The following is a 19008-nucleotide window of genomic DNA, read 5'->3' as shown; positions in this document are numbered from 1 at the left end:
TGTATTTTAAAAAAAGGCTTGGAAATAACCCCCCAAAAAAGGAGGTGCAAAGAATCATGGTATAAAAGAACAAATACACTGTAAATTCAGTCTTCAGGACCAGTACTGAAGCTCTTTTTTTGTGTGTGTGTGTGTACCACCTGCTGTGTGCACAATAAATGTTCTGCATCAGACTCTGCTGTTTTCCTGCACATCACTTAAAAGTGTGGACCGAGACTCTCCAGCTTTGGAAAGCACACTTGCTGTAAATCAGTCATCCTGTTCTTACTGCCTTTAAAATGGCTTTCAGCCCAGAGTGAATATCAAAATGACCCAAAGAAAATAACATAAGATATTAATGTTCTATACCACACCCCTGGTGCAATACCTACAATCTGACGCCGGCTCTTTCCCTCAAGCTCTTCCCGTCATGATTGAAGGTTATTTCCTCCGCCGTCCACAGTTTTTCCCTCACAAAGAAAGAAAAAAAAAAAAAATACGATTTCAAAGCATTAAAAATTTTGAATATTTTATTATGTGATGCCTTGTAGTCATTGTTTATGTTCCAATATGGACACAGAGGAACAAAAACATCATGACTCCTCCTCTGTGAGTCCTTTGTGTTTTTACTCATCATTGAAAGGAGCTCAAAAGTTCACCAAGGCTGAGAGAGTCTTTGTCTGTCTCTGATTAGTCGTCAGTGTCGGTGAGGCTTTCTGGCTTTGTTTCCTTAAAAGAGAGGAGGAGGAGGAGGCGTGGCCTGAGGACGGTTCACTGTGATTGGTCACGCAGCTTGCCGCTCAGCTCCTGCAGCTCAGTGATGAGTCGCTCCAGAGCAGCAACGCCGTCCTGCAGCTCGCTGTGGATCTGACCTGTGGCCACATCTGTGTGCATTTGCTGGAGAAGCAGAGAAAAAAAAAAGGAGAAATAATGAAGTAAATCACTGAAGGATCGAACTGTTTTCATCCGTTCACCATTGTTGGTCTTCTCATTCGTCCTATTACCAGTCTGATTATTGTCTTCTTCTTCTTATTAGTCTTGTTGTTGTTATTTATGGGATAAAGCTGCTGTGCTACTTTATAACACAACAAAACCAATAACTATGAACTAAAGCACTGTGCACTTGAATTCTAAATGAATATTATGAGCTTGGTGCTGTCATTTATTTCTATTAAGGTATATAGATGTATTTTCAAACAAAACATAGGATGGCATACTGTCTCCACACAGTCCCCACTCGCCCCCAGTGTTTGTCCCCATACATAGGCTCTGCTGTGTCCGCATATAAATGACGATTTGTCGTTACTTGCACAGCTGTGTGTTTTTGTTCAGCAGGAGAGGAAAACCTGTAATTGTACTCGTCTGTTACTGAAAACAACCGAAGGAGCGTTCTCTCAGAGACAGGCCTGCTTTTATTTAATACAGGACATTTATGGTGCGTGAACAACATGTCACCCTCCTTGTAGAGGATACTCAGATATGATTTGAATTTAATTATGAAATAAATGTGACCAGGATCTTCACCATAAACTTGTCAGTTCTCCTGTGGACACTTTCTAAATGACCTCAAACATGTCTTAGACATTTAAAAGAATCACTCTGCGAAATTCCGCCACGAAGGACCAGCTGTGTGCCCTGTAAATTTCCATGTCCACCGTTTGTCTTTATGGACAGGTGGACGCAGAACTTGTTCAGACAGGCAGGTGGAGGGATTCTGTTTCATCCTGCTTGCGAACATCACCCAGCTGGGTGGTCTCTGTCAGCTCCTGTCTCCTCTGTCTCTGCTGCTGCTGCTGATGCATTTCACCGGTATGTCCAAAGAAGACACAGAGTCCAGGAGGACTGAGCGTAAAATCACGGAGCCTCCACACGCTTGATTTATTCCTCACCCACCAGAGGTGACAGGGTGGAACGGTGATGTGGACATCCATGCAAACAGATTTAAGAAACAGAGGGAGGAGACTGCTAAACCTATTCCCATCATTCCATGTGATGAGATTTTAATAAACACTGCTCGTACCATGTGACATTCAGTAAACCTGCACAGTCGTTGACAGTGCACAGCCTGAAGGCATCTTAACGGAGAGCAGGAGGGGCCCGGAGAAGATGGTTTAACAGACCGGCTCAGCAAACACGTGCACAGTTTATCAACCTGTGAACAACGATGGACGAGCATGCTTTCATGTTAGCTAACCACCCCGCACTTCCTGTCTATGGACCAGAAGGCTGCACACAACAGCCTGTTTGGCATAATATAAACACACTGTCTATGTAACAATACAAACCCAAATACTGTACTGGACAAAAAGGGACTTTACTGTATTTATATGACTCCTGTATGACTCCCGTATGACCCAGGAATGACCCAGGAATGACCCATGTATGACCCATGTATGACCCCTGTATGACCCAGGAATGACCCAGGAATGACCCATGTATGACCCAGGAATGACCCAGGAATGACCCATGTATGACCCAGGAATGACCCAGGAATGACCCATGTATGACCCATGTCAGGCAGCTGGGTGAATCTTTTTTTTTTTTTTTTTTTGAAAAGTTGAAGTCATGAGTCAGGGAGAGCAGTAATGTCACAGAGAGTTTCTTCAGGCTGGTGAGTGGACTGTTACTGCTGGACTGTAACTGGTGGACTGTTTCTGCTGGACTGTAACTGGTGGACTGTTACTGGTGGACTGTTTCTGCTGGACTGTAACTGGTGGACTGTTTCTGCTGGACTGTAACTGGTGGACTGTTACTGGTGGACTGTTTCTGCTGGACTGTAACTGGTGGACTGTTTCTGCTGGACTGTTACTGGTGGACTGTTTCTGCTGGACTGTAACTGGTGGACTGTTACTGGTGGACTGTTTCTGCTGGACTGTAACTGGTGGACTGTTTCTGCTGGACTGTAACTGCTGGACTGTTACTGGTGGACTGTTTCTGCTGGACTGTAACTGCTGGACTGTTTCTGCTGGACTGTTTCTGCTGGACTGTAACTGGTGGGCTGTTACTGGTGGGCTGTTACTGGTGGACTGTTTCTGCTGGACTGTAACTGGTGGACTGTTTCTGCTGGACTGTAACTGGTGGACTGTTACTGGTGGACTGTTTCTGCTGGACTGTAACTGCTGGACTGTTTCTGCTGGACTGTTTCTGCTGGACTGTAACTGGTGGGCTGTTACTGGTGGGCTGTTACTGGTGGACTGTTTCTGCTGGACTGTAACTGGTGGACTGTTTCTGCTGGACTGTAACTGGTGGACTGTTACTGGTGGACTGTTTCTGCTGGACTGTAACTGGTGGACTGTTTCTGCTGGACTGTAACTGGTGGACTGTTTCTGCTGGACTGTAAGCGGTGGACTGTTACTGCTGGACTGTTACTGCTGGACTGTTACTGGTGAACTGTTACTGGTGGACCGTACCTTAGCTTTGGTGGCCAAACTCCGGAGGCTGAGACGGGCAGAGGAGAGCATCTGAAGAGCTTCTGTTGGATTGTTCTTCTTCTTACTGCAACTCATGGTCACTGACAGAGAGAAGTTCAGAAGAAGGACTGAGCTGGTTCAGTGAGTTGCTTTGGTATCTGTTGTATGTAAACCGGTATATGTTATTACTTTGAAATGTTTAAACGGTTAGACCATGTGAAAGAGAAAACCTGTGCGTCAACACTGTGTATCTGAATCCACTGTGCTGTACTCTCCAAAATAAAAGCATAAATACTAACAGACAATACAACACAGTGACGGTTCTGGGAAACCAGTATTTCACACATTCCAGACTCAGACTCAGACTCAGCCCTTACATTGATATATCTGACCTCAAATGAACCTTTCTGCACTTCTAGTTACTCCTCAACACATTTAGATTTATTTATGTTGTATGTGACAGGCTGAAACTGGCTAATCATTTCTGTGTGGTTTTGTATTGTTTGGTCTCTGAGCAGTTTATACGATGTGATGTACAGTTGAAAAAGTTAAACTTAGCTCCACTCTGACTAGCTACAAACCTAAATGATTCTTTCACTTCAATGTATCAGCCTTGGGACTGTTAGGATAAACAATGTAAGAAGAATCAGAGACACATCGGTGTCTTTTTCCTCCCACTGCTCCTCATTCCTCCGTCCTCTCACCTCCTCTGAGAAAACCGCTGCTCTAACGGTGAAGTTGTTATATCTACAACAAGTGTAGCTGGGGAGGTTTTTGGTCTCTGGGAACTGGACTGACTGCTAAATGTCTGGTTAGCGCAGTGGTTCAAAAACATTTTCTGGCAGGCCCCGTCACATTCGACCGGGGGCTCAGTCGAATGTGAAGTAGCTTTGTGGTTTACCCACAGTACATCACAAATTTCCAAAGACTTTTGGACCTTTTTTTCCCCCCTCATTTTATAGCAGGATCAATACATGTGCAATAAAATGGGGGGGGAAAAAAAAGTGGATTCAGTTTTTTCATCTCTGCACGACACGATTACACCTTCAGTTCCAGAAACACCTGATTCCCCCAGAACTAAACCCTGGCAGGTTATTATTAATGATCACTGCTAAGAAGCTTTACTTCAATACTAAACAAGTCACTGGGCTACTTTACAAGTAAAGACAGGACTGCTTTCAGTTTTAATTTTCACTGTGTCCAATGTTTCCTGTTAATATGACTAATGTTGTGTCTAACAACCGCCCTTAGCTGTTCTAAAGTTACAGTAAACCACGGCCTCTGGGGGTTTTGTGCTTTTAAGAAACACATAGCAACAAAAAAAAAAAAAAAAAAAACAATAATTTAATGATAAAATATAATTATGCTTCTGCCAAGTAGTGTAGCTCTTCAGTGGCATTTATCAGAATGGTTGCCGAGCAACACGCAGGCACGTTTGAAAGCATGTTGAAAGATTATGTTAACACTCCTCTTTGCTGGTACAGTGGTGTTTACAGTGCACCTCACCTTCTCCCATATCAATGGCTCTTTGCATCACCTCCTTGAAGAGGCCAGGTTCTTTCTCCCAGCCTCCAGCCTGAACCTCACAGCGATGAGCCTTGGACAAGAACTGTTGTGCCTGAAAAAGAAACGGCGGACAGTTCCATCCATGACAGCTCAAAACATTATCATACCTCACACAACAGTAACAGCATCATATTAGATTCTCTCCAGCCTCCTGACAGACAGCTGGAGCGTTAGCTGTTTTAAAATGCTGACCTTTTCGTTGTCTTCCGGGTTGGAGCTGTGGCCGTTGCCGTACAGCAGGGCGTACTGCCGCCACACCTCGGAGTTGCTGCTGTGGCGGGAGCTGACCCGACCCAGGAGCTCCCTCAGTTTGGACTGGAGGGTTACCGCCTGCTGCCCCTGGCTGTCTGTCAGGTTTTCAACCACCGCTCTCACCAGGATCTGAAGAATCTGCCATGGAGGAAAAAAAAAAAAGAAACAATTCACACTTCAACATCAGATTTGTACTGAAACATACACCGATCAGCCATAACATTATGACCACCTGCCTAATACTGCGTTGGTCCCAAACGGCCCTGACCCGTCGAGGTATGGACTCCACTAGACCATTCCATTATATAATAACGTTTCCATGAAAGGGTGTACATGGTCTGCAACAATGCTTAGGTAGGTGTCAAAGTAACATCCACATGTTTGGCAGGACCTCAAGGTTTCCCAGCAGAGCATTGCCCAAAGCATCACACACTGCCTCTGCCAACTTGCCTGCTTCCCATAGTGCCGCCCTGGTGCCATGTGTTCCCCAGGTAAGCGACGCGCACACACACACCCCACAAGAGCTGCAGGTGTGGAGATGCTCTGACCCAGCTCGCTCAAATCCATACGCTCGCCAATTTTTCCTGCTTCTAACACGTCAACTTTGAGGACAAAATGTTCACCTGCTGCCTGATATAACCCCCCCCCCCCCCCCCCCCCCCACCGCCCTCCTCCGCCTCCCCACTAACAGGTGCCATGATGAAGAGATAATCACTGTTATTCACTTCACCTGTCAGTGGTCATAATCTTATTCCTGATGGGTTTAAGTCGGTATTCCTTTTGTCTCTGTGTTGTTTCATGCGAGTCATGACTTTGAATACTTGTCTGAGGTAACGCCACAGAAACTGCACAGAAAACAGAGAGATGTGGAGAAGTTAGAGGGAAGAGTGAGCAGACACGTGTCTGCAGCGTGTCTGTGCTTGTTGGAGGGAGGGAGTGTGTGTCTCTGTGGACACACTGTTTTAATATGTATCAGAACACATCACTATTCTTTGTTCTTGGAAATGGCAGCAATCAGATTTTACTTTTAAAGCCTGAGCCTTCTTATTTAGGTTGTAGGCTGTTGCCTAGCCATGCAAATGAAATTCCCGAGGATCAGGACCTACAGTCGTGCGCAAGAACATAACTGGCCTCCTGAACTCAGTTCCAGCTCAGACCTTCCACATCCCAGGAGAAACTAATGAACCATCTGTCGGGCTTCTGCGGTGTGTGAGCCCGCACCGGCAATTAAGATAAATCAGCTGGAAAGCGGCGGAGCAGACTGAATCTGTAAAGTCATGTCGGACATCCCGAGCGACGCCGCAGAGGAGCTGTGACGGCCGCATCAGTTCACATCTCAACATCTCTGCGGGCTGCCAGAAACTCACTGACATATCAGGACATTTCTATTTTCTAAGCAGAGGAGGCCGAAGGTGCTGGTGCAAAGACAAACAAACAAACAAACACGTTGATCCCATCAGGTGGATATGATCTGCCTCTGATGTCAGTCCATTTGATGTGACATTTCCTGTGATGGGAGTGAAATTAAAGCCATTAACAGGACGTTTTTTTTGATGTGTCCTCCTATCCTGTCCATCACCGTGGCGAAAAGTGACAGTTTAAGGTGAAAAACTGAATGGATGACTTGAATCCAGTTAAGAGTGTGAAATGAAGTGGAAAAGTAATAAGCTGTCTGCTGAGAGAAAGCAGAATAACACCAGTGACAGGCCTGCAATTCTCTCTGAATTCCCTCATTTTGAAGTTTACTTTTTCAAAAACGACAATGAACAATAAGAGAAACTTGCTTTTTTTCCCCTTCTCAGGGGGATTCTGTGTGTAGTGCCTCTGTGTGAATGGCTGTGTGCGTGTCACTGTAAGGTTCTTGTGTTTCCCCCCATTTAACCCCCATGAGGCATAAAGCTTAAGCCATGTGACCCTCCAGCTCCTTTGAAATCTATCAGCCAGTCAAAGCTCTTTTGTCACCGGCCCTGGACGCATTCCATCAGAGGGGCGGTTCATGGTGGTCCGTACCGCCGTCTGAGTCTGAGCTAAGAACAACAACAGGGAGGGGAAAATGTGAAACAGAATAAGGCTTCGAAAAATGTGACAGGGATTTGACTGTGACTATTCACAGTCCGAGTAAAGTTGTGAGATGGATGGATTTTAAAAATAGAAAGCTAGAAATGGAGCGGTTGTTTGTAAGTAAGACGCTGTACTTTGATGTGATGTTTTCAGGAGAAGCTTTGACTGGTTGGTTTCACAGAGGAGAGGACAGGAGAGGTGATCACAGCTTATTCCCCATTCAGACCCAACACGGTGGGTTTAAACCTGCGTTGAGATGATTTTGTAATGAGTGTGTGTGGCTTTTCTGTTTAACATTTCCTTAACCTTGGCGTGTAATGGCTGCGATGCCTTTAAAGCCTGGTCACACCAGAAAAGGTAAAAAGCTCTATGCATCCTCGCCCTCGAACCATTTTGCTACACCCAGGCCCCAAGACTGCATGAGGTATAAAGTTAAGCCACTTCGGTTTTCAAGTTTTCAAACACCCCGAGCCTAAAAAAAAACACGTTTCCACGGAGTATCTCTACAAAAAGAAAAAAGGGCTCTTGGCACCGTCGGTGAGAAAATAAGGACGAAGAAAACAAAGCAAATCCAAATTCCATTTACTGATTGACTTGGAGTACGGAGGCTGCTGCTGACCTTTTCAGCGCTTACATCTCGCAGCCTTATTGATGAGTCTGGTCAAAACACGACCAGAATAAATGAAGGCGCTGGGTGAAAAATAGTCTAAAACAAGGCCGACAAAAAAAAAAAAAGAGACGCAGCAAGAGAAAGAAAACCTAAATGTAAAATCTTCTGCGATTCTCCTCAAAAAAAAAAGTGAAGTGTAGTAGCTTAGTTATTGAGCCAAAGACCAGTGGATGTCTCTCTGTGCATCAAGTTGTGATTTCAACCATTGAAAGACGGCTTCTTTAAAGTGAAATGGTCAGAACTATAAGACATGAAATTATTACAGGGCTGAAGGAGAGAATGAATCATCATGAAAATGTTACTGAGGGCTGTTTTGCTTTGTTTATTTGAAGCTGATTGTTAATTTTCTACTTTGAATGCACTGGTGGGTGTGCAATTACTGAGACATGATTAAGAGAGGCTTTTCTCTTTGTTTGTTGTAAATGACTCTGCATATGTGAACACAATAAAGAGGATTATTCAGAAACACAGGAAGGACTAAATTCTTGAGACGTTTGTCTTTACAAACGTCTAACAAAGACCTAACTCTCACAAAGCTCTGAGACACTCGCAGTTCACCTGTGTGAAAGTCTGGACCAGAGAATGGACCAGACTAAAACAGACCTCTCTCCCTCAACTGCTGCTATCTGCCTGGACGTCTTCACCTTCATCTCGACGACCAGCCACGCCTGTCTTTAGCTAGCTATAGCTAGTCACGTGTCAAAGATCCCAGGATTTTCATTTTTATCTTCATAAAATGGGTCTATTGGAGAATAATCTTTGTTGGAAATGCAGAAGGTATGAAGGAACTTTTATACATGCAATATGGGACTGCCCCCACGTTTTCCCTTTTTGGCAGGAAGTAATCAAAACCATTCAAGGCTGGCTTGGGGTACCTTTGCCTAACTCTGCTCAATTTTGTCTCTTGGGGGATAGGTCATGCCTGCCTAATGTTTCTAAACCAGCACATGCTCTGGCCCTTATGGGCTGTATTTCAGCTGCGAGGGTTATCCTTCGTAAATGGAAAAGCCAGGAAAGACCTGAATATAGGGATTGGGTTAAGTTAATGACAGACAATGCATCTTTCGAGTTACTGATAGCCAAATTGCATAACTGCAAAGAATCATACTTACTTATCTGGGATCGATTTCTGTCTTACATGAAAGTAGAGGGCGTCTTGTAGGGGTGTATGAACTTGTTATGAGGAAATGATTTGATGCTTTGTGTCCTTGCGAGGGCCATAATTGCTGTCAGGCTGTAATTCTGTTTGATCTGTGCCCTTTTTTTTTTTTTTGTTTTTGTTTTTGTTTTGATTTGTGTTTGCTTGTGTTTATGTCTATTGTAATAATGTTTTACAAAATTTTGAATAAAAACTTAAATAATAAAAAAAAAAAGATCCCAGGATTATCCCCAATCCCAACTCCACCCTGCGTGACAAGCTCCAGCCTTTTGTCTAAAGGGAATGTGGCCACGCCCACAAAAATGACAGATGCAGCGGCTGGTCGTCAACCTAACTTTCCGAGTCAATAGCCTACTGCTGCCACAAGAGGGCAGTAAATTAGGAGATGAATGTAAAACATCGTATCACATCACATACACTGCCTAGCCAAAAAAAAACTGGATTTACCAACTGGATTTAACTAAGCAAAGTTAGTAAGACAGTTATTTAACCCCAACTGATGCAATGAGTAGCCTCTCATTTCTTAAACAACCATCAGTGAGGCTAATCAGTGGATTTTTTTTTTCTTCCCTGATGGCACGGACGCATTCCAAGACGACAATGCCAGGATTCATCGGGTTCAAATTGTGAAAGAGTGGCTCAGGGAGCACGAGACATCATTTTCACACATGGATTGGCCACCACAGAGTCCTGTCTTAACCCCATTGAGAATCTTTGGGATGTGCTGGAGAAGGCTTTGCGGCACTAGTCCGACTCTCCCGTCATCAATACAAGATCTTGGTGAAAAATGCCTGACCTTTTTTTTTTTTTTTTTTGGCCAGGCAGTGTATTATATCACTTCCCTTCGGTATTGTTCTAATTGATGTCGTGCAACGCTTCCCTGATGACGCACTGACTAGCATTACTTTTATATTTTCCACCATAATGATTGTTGAGATGAGTCATTTCAGTAAAACAGACACACACAAAAATGTGTTATACAGTTTACAACTGCTTGTCACAACGAGAGGAAACAATTACTCATGAATAACTTTAATGTACGATACATTAGATCCTTACACTACATCCAGTCAGAGAGTCAGGTATAGTCCTTTACCTGGATGTCCTTGTAGTTTTCCCTGAGGTCCATCAGACGGTGGTAGGCCTTGATGGCTTCAGCAAAGTCCCCGATGTCGGTGCTCACAGCGATGAAGTTCTCCCAGATCTGCCAGTGTTCGTAGTTACACTTCAGGGCTTCCTGCAGAGTACGAAAGGCTTTGTTTCTGCCAACGAAGGTGACAGGAAGAGGCGGGGAAAGACAGACCAGAAGAACGGTTTAGTGAATGAAAACAAAAGAAAATGAGAGATTTAATCTGCCAACAGCAGTAATAGCATTAACTGTAATTAATAGTAATAATTACTTAATAATTAGTAACAATTGGAACAGTTGATTGAGAGGATTCAATGCTGCTGCTACACACACACACACACACACCCCTTTATTATAAAGTGCTTCTACTGAATTACCAACCAGGTATTAATAAAAAGCTTTCCTTTTTAATTTCAGGCCTGAAAGCACATGAGTGCGATGGGACAAAGGCTCAGAGATTCACTGGATAACTTCTGTTCTCTCAGAGCACCACACAGCACGGCCACAAAGCACAGCCAGAGGCCATGTCTGTGGGAACATGAACACCACTTTCCACGCCAAGCCACAGCCATAAAGAACTCCAGACTCGAAACCAAAATGTCACTTTGTTCCACACAAACTGTTCATCTGTTTAAATGCTGCTGTGAGATCAGTGATCAGGTCAAAAACAAAACATATATGACAGGGTAACAGTCAGAAAAAAAAGGGATATAAATACATTCAGTGGCTGCTTTGTGAGGTACTCCTGCTTGTTCATGTAAATTATTTTAATCTAACTTTGAAGTGGACAGGTTACAGCGACAGAGGATCACACCAGGTTCCACTCCTGTCAGCTAAGAACAGGAGGCTCAGGCTGCAGTGGGCACAAGTTCACCAAAACCGGATTGGAAAAAAAACATAGCCTGATCTGACCAGTGTTGATCATTGGGCATGGTTTAATAACCACGGCCCATCTACGTACTGTTTCTGATCCTTTGCATGCCTGTAGGACCAGTCTACCCATCTTCTAATGGCTGCATCCATCTGGATAACACACCAAGGGCTCTAAAGTGTTCAGGACATAACACACACACACACACACATGCAATAGACCAATCACTGCCGTCTCCCATCTGCTTTCAAAGTCAGTTTCCAATGCATTGCACGACATACTCACTTCTTCTGGAGGCGAATGTAAGCTGTGGAGAGGTTGTTCCACGCTTCTGCATTCTGGGAAGAAAATGGGGGGAAAAAAAGGGGAAAGACAAAGGGAAGAAGACAGTAAGGCAGAGTGGTAGAGGTTAATAATAACAGAACACACTGTATAAAAGAACGGTAGAGAAATTGTCATTTCAAGTGTCCACCAAGCTGTGAATACGGGACCAGGAGTGTTAACAGTGAAACGTTGATGGGACTGTTATTTTCTCTGCATGTGTGTGTGTGTAGGTACTTACATCTGGCTCCAGTCCCACACATCTCTGGAAAGCCCTGGCAGCTCCCTCGTAACCCTCCAGGGCGAAGTAGGCACAACCGAGGGAAAACCACACACCAAGCTGTCCAAACCCACACACACACACACACACACACAAATATGGACAAAACAATAAAAGTGAATTCAAATGTTAAATTTATGCACAGATATATACAAAAACGTTTATCAGCAGAAGAAAGATGATTTTTAATTCCACTTCCCTCACTAGACAAGGTTAACACTTCACCCCTGTTAAAGCAGGGTCATAATCAAAAGTAAAGAAATCCTGAGGGCAGACCTGGAACACACAGAAGGATTTACATATGGAATCTAGCCTAAGAATGCCTTGGCGTCCTCTAGGGGGGGAAGTAACTTAGGGGAAGTAATTCAGGAGAGGGGGCATCTTCAGATCAAGGTTCAGGTTGGACATGTTGCCATGTCCCCAGCTTCTGGGTTATTGAGAAAGTCAGTCTCACAAGCTAATGCAATATCTCAAACAGCTACCTAACATTATTATATGTTGTTTCAGAAAGTCACACATAGGTTTGGATCCCTCCTTCAACGGCCATTTAGTGGTATAAAGAGGTGCAAGATCCCAAACCCGTCTAGATGACGCTGCATGACAGATGTATGTGAGAAAATGTGCAACCTCTAAACTTAAGTGGAACGCCACTTTTCCCAGGAATATGCAGAAGTAAATGGATGGGAGGTAAGCTGAAAGCAAACTTCCCGGAAAAGTGACACAGCCCTGGTTTGTGGACATTTGCGGTGATTTCTGGGAATTCACAACTTGGGCAATTTAGTTGCTCGACACAACTAGGTAAATGAAATCATCCAAAACAAACCACTTGTGTTCACTGCTGCCTCCTGCTGGTTAAAAACACGTACCTGCATAGTGTTGATCTTGAGCGACTGCTCAAAGCAGTCGACACACTGCTGTAGGTCCTTGTTGCGGAGGTACAGCAGGGCTTTAGACCGCATGGCTCTGGCGCTGCGTCTGCCCGACAGCTCCCACGCCCGGTCATAGTACTGATGGTCCCTCAAGATGTCTCCCAGGAGGCAGTACAGACTGGGCGTCTCCTTCTTCTCCAGCTCCCTGCGAACGATCTCCTCGGCCTAACAACACAGAAGGAAGGAGGCTGAAGCGGAGGACGAGGCAGGACAGGACATTCAGAGCGCTGAACAGAGTAATGCTTAACTTAATGAGCAATCCACTTAATGCCGTGGATTGCTCTTGGACTAACAGAGTCACGCTGTTGTGAGGGTGGAATGATGAACAGATTGCTTTCTCTTTCCAAATCCCTTTTTATCGATTTAGATTGTGTAGCGTTCCAGTCTCACCAACGAAAGGCTTGAGGTCCTCTGAGGCCTTAGACGGAGCCTTAGCTAACTCCTCCCGCTGAATTTGTCCCAGAGGACAGAGGGCTGATTTTGAGTTACGGATATCAGAATTACAATTTTAAACAACGTCACTGTGACAAAGAGGAAAGCAGGAGAGGAGCAGGAAGTCTGGTCAAGCAGGTAGATATATTACAACCCAGAAGCACCTGGGTAATCAAACTGGACAGACCAAGCTGGCTCTAATTGAATAATGGAGCAGCCTGGCAGCCTTCAGGGTCCCACAGAGGACTCAGTGCAGTGGCAGGAGGAGACGTTCAGGTTAGTGATGAGCCTCCAGTCGCACGTGATGTCTGCACAGCTGCAATCAATGAGTGTGTTTGTGTGCATGCAGGTAGCTGGTGAGCCACACATTTACTGTGCTTGATTTCTCATGGCGCAAATGTGTGCATTTGATGATGAATGTGTGGATACTTCCTGTGCATATGTTAATAAAAGTAACTGAATTTAATTTAAATACATTTTAAGAATAGTAAGCAAGAGTCAACTCTTAATAAAATACATAACATAACCTGTTTGTCTCTGTAAGTCAGCCCTGTGATGGACTGGTGACTGCTGGTCTAGAGAGTAAACCAGTGGCTCCAGTGCTCCCGCAACCCTCAAAAGGGTAAGTGGTACAGCTGATGGATAATAATCCAACTTGAAAACCTTTTTCAAATTTCTTCTTACCCGATATCTGATAGCACTCAAAGTGGACTCAGAGGAGACGAGTTCCATAACAGTCAACAGGTCTTCATGCACAAATGCAAAAAAGACTTCAAAAAAAGAGGAATGACTACTGTGGCTCAGGAGGTAGATCAGGTCGTCCACCAATCAGAGGGTCGGTGGTTCGATCCTCGGCTTTGCCGGTCCGTGCATCCTCGGGCAAGATACTGAAACCCAAATTGTCCCCCCCCGATGTGCCCACTGGTGTGTAAATGTGCGTGTGTGTTAGCTAAAGCTAAGCGCTGTACGCATCAGTAAAAGCTGCTGTATGAATTGAGTGGGGTTTATTTGACTCGCTTGATCGACCACAAGGTGAGTGAACAAGCAGATTCTACTGCAGCTCCCCAGGCACTACTTTACAAACATGTGACACCGGATCGCATCACAGTCAATAAAGCCTGTTCTTAGTGGGTGTTGGGCAACACCAGGGCGATGCTTTGCTGCTGGGCAATTCTGTTCTGTGAGACAAATTTCTAGGTAAAGCTGGAATGTCTTGCATTGTCACCTCAGGACTGCAGCTGAGTTGTCTTTTTATGCTGATGACATGGTTTTGCTGGTTTCATCTGTCGATGATGACATTAGGCTCAAAGCCCTGAGGCAGAAGGGATCGAAGAAAATACCTCCTGGTGTGGACGTGGTACGGTCACCAAAAAAACGTGGGAGCTACCCACCCACTGCTGAAATACAACTGCATGGTGAAAGTTCTAATTCATGTTTACGGCTTTGAGTGTGCATCTGAACTCGGCCTGCACGATATGAGCAAAATGCGCCATGTGCGATGACACTCTTCAACATCGCGATGACGATGCGACTTGCGATACATAAGAAAATATTTCAGTTTGCAAGTTAACTGCAACGATTATTAAGTCATAATTCATGGATTGTTATCATGAGACAGATAATATGTAATATTTATTAATATTTTAATTTGAAGGATGAGCTCAAAATCAATAATCAATCAATCAATATCAATGTATGTGCACACACGTGTCTGCATGTGTGTTTGTGTGCGCACGTGTCTGTAATTAATTAAAACACTGTAAATGCACAGAGTTCATTTACTGACAGATGTCTTTGTGTGTGTGTGTGTGTGTGTGTGTGTGTGTGTGTGTGTGTGTGTGTGTGTGTGTGTGTGAGATATACCTTGCCATGTTGCCCCAGCCTCTCATAGCAGATAACGGCGTCCTCCCAGAGCTCCAGCTTTTCATAAATGAGCAGAGCCGAACTGATGCAGCCCAGCTCTGTCAGCAGGCTGGCCAGCTGTTTCTACACAGGGAGAGACAACAACACCAATGCTTCTTTCAAACTTCAGATCCTGCTGCATTACAGTGAAGCAGACCCCCCTCATTATGCCAGCTTTACTTGTTTACACTGAACCAAACAAAGCTGGCATTATGTTGCCCCCCCCCCCCCCCCCCCGGTGTGTGTGCTTTTAGATAGCGTGCCCTCGTTCCAGAATCAGAGACGGTACGTGTAACACAACAGTTGCTGGCATCTCTCCCGCCATGCCTTCTCTCCCTTTGATACAGATGTTAGTCCAGGCGCTGTGACTCGAGCCAGCTGCCAGCTACTTTTTTTATGCAGAGCAGAGTGGTGGAATAAAGGTGCAACATTCCCACCTTGAACAGGTTTGTTTAAAAGGGGCCTGAGAGGCTACAACGACTCTTTGGGGTTGTCAGAATGCAAACAGGCTCACTATGAAAAGTTACAGGACCAAAGTCAGTAAGATACATTGTATTAAAAAAATCCCCTCGCTCCAAAAGGTGTCAGAATTAAATAGTTTCTCCTGAGAACAATATGCAACACACACACACAGAGCCATAAAAAAAAGCCTCCTGTTAATGCAGGGCATGGTTCTCCTGTGAGGAGGAAATGCATCACAGTACTGTTCCAATCCTCCACCTCAACCCACTTCCAAGTCCCCCCAGGCGGCAATAGGTACTCTTCAATTCCAGCTTTATTGCAGTTATCAGTTATTACATGTCGCCTGGGTGATGTCCCCCCCCCGCCACCTGATCTTTCCCTCTTTCCAATTCTACTCCTCCTTCAACCTCTTGGACAAATCTAAATCTTTCTGTTACTGCTTATTCTATTGCTGCTCTTTCCATTTTATTTCCTACCATACCCTGAGCTTTATTATTACTGTCTAACGTTTGCCTTCATAGATCTTAGGATGCTTTGTGAGGCAAAGGTGTCACAAAATGTCATAATAAGCGTATTTTTCTCCAGCCCCTGTGAGACCTTTATATATATCCTGTGTTCCCCTCACTGCTTCAGGGTTGTCACCTTCCACCCTAAAAAGCAATTCTCTGGATATTTTCACTTGGTTCATTAAAAATGATTGATTGGAATAATTCAACATTCATAAAGGTTTTTTTTGAAATGAAACCGATACCTGGACAGCCCATCTGGGCGGGGCTTGGCAGCAGTAGAAGACTTTGAGCCTCTCAGTCACGGGACAGTTCTTGTCTTCGAAGTGGTCTACTACAGCCTGGAGAGAGGAAAACGGATGCTGTATTTCACCACTCTGGGATGTTATACACACACACACACATATATGTTACATATCCACAGTTTACAGTCCACTGCTAAAGCATCCTAAAGGAAGTGCCGGGATTTTTTTTTATAACAGTATTTGGAGAGAAAAGAGGTGAGAGGACAGCAGAGTTCCAGGAAGCATGAGGGGGGGAGAGAGAACAATGACTTGTTATCTCATGCCTGGCTCCAAACTCGTGGCTCAAAGTTAGGATGCATGAGATGCTCCACGAGGCATCGAGTCTATAGCTTTACATTCACAGCCACCACATGTCAGCTCACATCGTGTACAGCTGTATAACATGAACCAAGATCCGAAGAGCTAGTATTGATTAATGAATGTGGGCGTGGCCATCACGAGTGTTTGCTCAATGTGCTGTTTGCTGGAACAACCAAGAGAAATGAAACTTGGCAACAAAAACATATGACCCCATTGGCCTGATGGTGGCACTATAATTAAAAGTTAAAGAAGACCAAAGCACTGATTGCAGTCTGTGAACCTTTAGTTTTCCCTGGGGAGTTACAAAGTTTTGCCATCTTTTGGAGAAAAAACACTAATATATAAGTAGGAAAGGCAGACTGTGAACCCTAACATGTAAAAAGGTTTACAGCTGTTGTGATGCTTGCACTCTTCATGAATCTATGAATACAGTCCCCCCCCCCCCTCCCCTCCCCCACATCTCTCCTTACCTGGGTTTGCATCATGGCTCTCTCAACACACCGGGAGCTTCCTTTTTCCAGTTTGGTCCTGAGGCAAAGCGCTGTGACTTCTACAGCCCAGAACTTGGGCTGTGACAGTATACACTGCAGAAGGACAGGGGGGTGTGTGGGGGGGTGGGATGGGAGAGTAAGATCATCATTTAGTCAGCATCAAGTCATCAAGGATCATTGGACATCAAAATCTGGGGACGACAGTTTGCCCAACTTAAAAGTAGTCAGGGTTGGTTTGTTCATATGTTGTCAGAGGATAACCAAGGGATGTCTAATCGCAGTCTAATCACAACCATTTAATTGCTCTTAAGCTACAATCAAAGAAACGCATCACTTCCTGCCAGTGTTACAGAGCATGTCTGCCAGGAAAGGGAAGATCTGTACACTCTGAGCTGCCAGAAGACTTTTCATATGAGACATCAACATTGGAGGATTACTGATGGCAGCTTAATGATAATCAAAAGTGCTGAGCCTGCATTGACCAGGGAAAGAGAGAAATCAGGAACAAAAGCCTGTGTCTAATAAAAGCTTGTTCCAAAAAAAAAAAAAAAAGGCCAGATTCCTACTATATTTGGGATAAATAAACAACCACTACTCTTCAGTCTGTATTCCAAAGTATTTCTTTCCTATTCCATAATTCCATATTTAGCTCCATTACAATGGCTTTTAATACACATTCCATGCATTCTGAAGGAAGACCATTAATTTCAGAACGCACTGGTCATCTTCATTTGCATAGCCTCAGGCATTTCCTTTATATATGAATAGTTCACCCCAGAGAACTGTGGACTGGGGGTCGACTATCAGAGTACAGTAACACACTCATTAAAACAAACAGAGCCTCAACAGCATCCTAGTAGTTCAGGAAATTTAAACTTAGCTACAGCTACAGTGTTGTGTACTATCATTTCTGATCCCTATTCAGATGGTAAAAAAAAAAAAAAAAAAAAAAAAAAAAAATTTAATATTCAGAGAAAATACAGTGGGACACTGTAGAGATCCTGACAGCACACAACCTGGTAGAAAGCGGTGACAATCCAAAACACCCAAAGTCCTGTTTCCTCTCTTTCCCCACAGCTAAAGCAACACAGGGCTTAGCTATCTGCAGTGCACTTTAATGAGCCAACCAGCAAGCTTCAGTGAGAACACCTAATTACTGAAACCTATTACCGCCTCAAAGTCTTTATCTGTGTGCTGTGGCGATAATCCGCTGTATGATAGCCGGGGCAGCTTTGTGGTACAGCTTTAGACGAGATGATTAAAGGGAACAGGGGAGAGGGGGATCCAGCAGATACACCGGCAGGTAGTTATCGGGGAGGACGACTCTAGCTTTCCATCTGAAATCAGACTTTGGGTAATCGCTAATCAGAAAAAAACAGAAATTAGAAAAAGTGTATTGATGATGACAGAAATATGCCATGAAAGTGATACATGGCTCTAATGTGAGATGATGAAACACTGCTGATCTTTGTGGATGCTTAGCGAGTCTTGCTGAAGTCATTAGTGTAATAGTAAACTGTCATTATTACACAGTACTCAAATAAGAAGGCATACTAAGCTGTGGCGTGTCTCTTCACACAAATGGGCAGTAAGTGCTTCTCAAAAGCAATGAGAGAAGATGGGGGTACGTTCCGTGTTAATGCAACATGTAACCAACTTGGAACCATAACCCCAAACTCAACAGGAAGTCAGCCATTTTGAATTTACTGTGCAATTTTAGCACAGTTTCAGCCATTTACACGTAAAGCATGTTGTACCACTGTTGTACCTCTGCAATGCTTAAATTGTGAAGCTCTTGAGTTTTGTTTTCGTTGAATGGCATCCCTGGCAGCAGCCATGTTGTAAATCCAGACCCCAGACTTCCCTTTGATATGAGCCCCAGTAGACATTTTAATTAAAATATTCAGTTATACTTGTAGCACCACCTGGAAAGAGGAAATGTTTCCTTTGATTATACTCCTCCTAGCAGGTTGACCAGATCCA

General features: G+C 44.2%; 1 protein-coding gene across 1 annotated transcript in view; it reads right to left on the bottom strand.

The window, feature by feature from the left end:
- Positions 1 to 474: 474 nt before the first annotated feature.
- ttc27 (tetratricopeptide repeat domain 27) overlaps positions 475 to 19008 on the bottom strand; it is a 47106-nt gene continuing 28572 nt past the window's right edge. The window contains exons 10-20 of the mRNA XM_041050638.1: positions 17005 to 17118; positions 16175 to 16270; positions 14923 to 15045; positions 12565 to 12792; positions 11660 to 11758; positions 11383 to 11435; positions 10194 to 10359; positions 5148 to 5345; positions 4896 to 5007; positions 3390 to 3490; positions 475 to 876 (exon numbers count right to left, since the gene is read on the bottom strand). Coding sequence (XP_040906572.1) covers positions 751 to 876; positions 3390 to 3490; positions 4896 to 5007; positions 5148 to 5345; positions 10194 to 10359; positions 11383 to 11435; positions 11660 to 11758; positions 12565 to 12792; positions 14923 to 15045; positions 16175 to 16270; positions 17005 to 17118 — 1416 coding nt within the window. The 3' untranslated portion in view covers positions 475 to 750. The remainder of the gene's footprint in view (positions 877 to 3389; positions 3491 to 4895; positions 5008 to 5147; positions 5346 to 10193; positions 10360 to 11382; positions 11436 to 11659; positions 11759 to 12564; positions 12793 to 14922; positions 15046 to 16174; positions 16271 to 17004; positions 17119 to 19008) is intronic.

Source organism: Toxotes jaculatrix, chromosome 11 (assembly GCF_017976425.1).
Source record: "Toxotes jaculatrix isolate fToxJac2 chromosome 11, fToxJac2.pri, whole genome shotgun sequence".
Taxonomy (NCBI): domain Eukaryota; kingdom Metazoa; phylum Chordata; class Actinopteri; family Toxotidae; genus Toxotes; species Toxotes jaculatrix.
The sequence above is the reverse complement of the archived record's forward strand: the minus strand, read 5'-3'. Positions and strand labels throughout refer to the sequence as shown.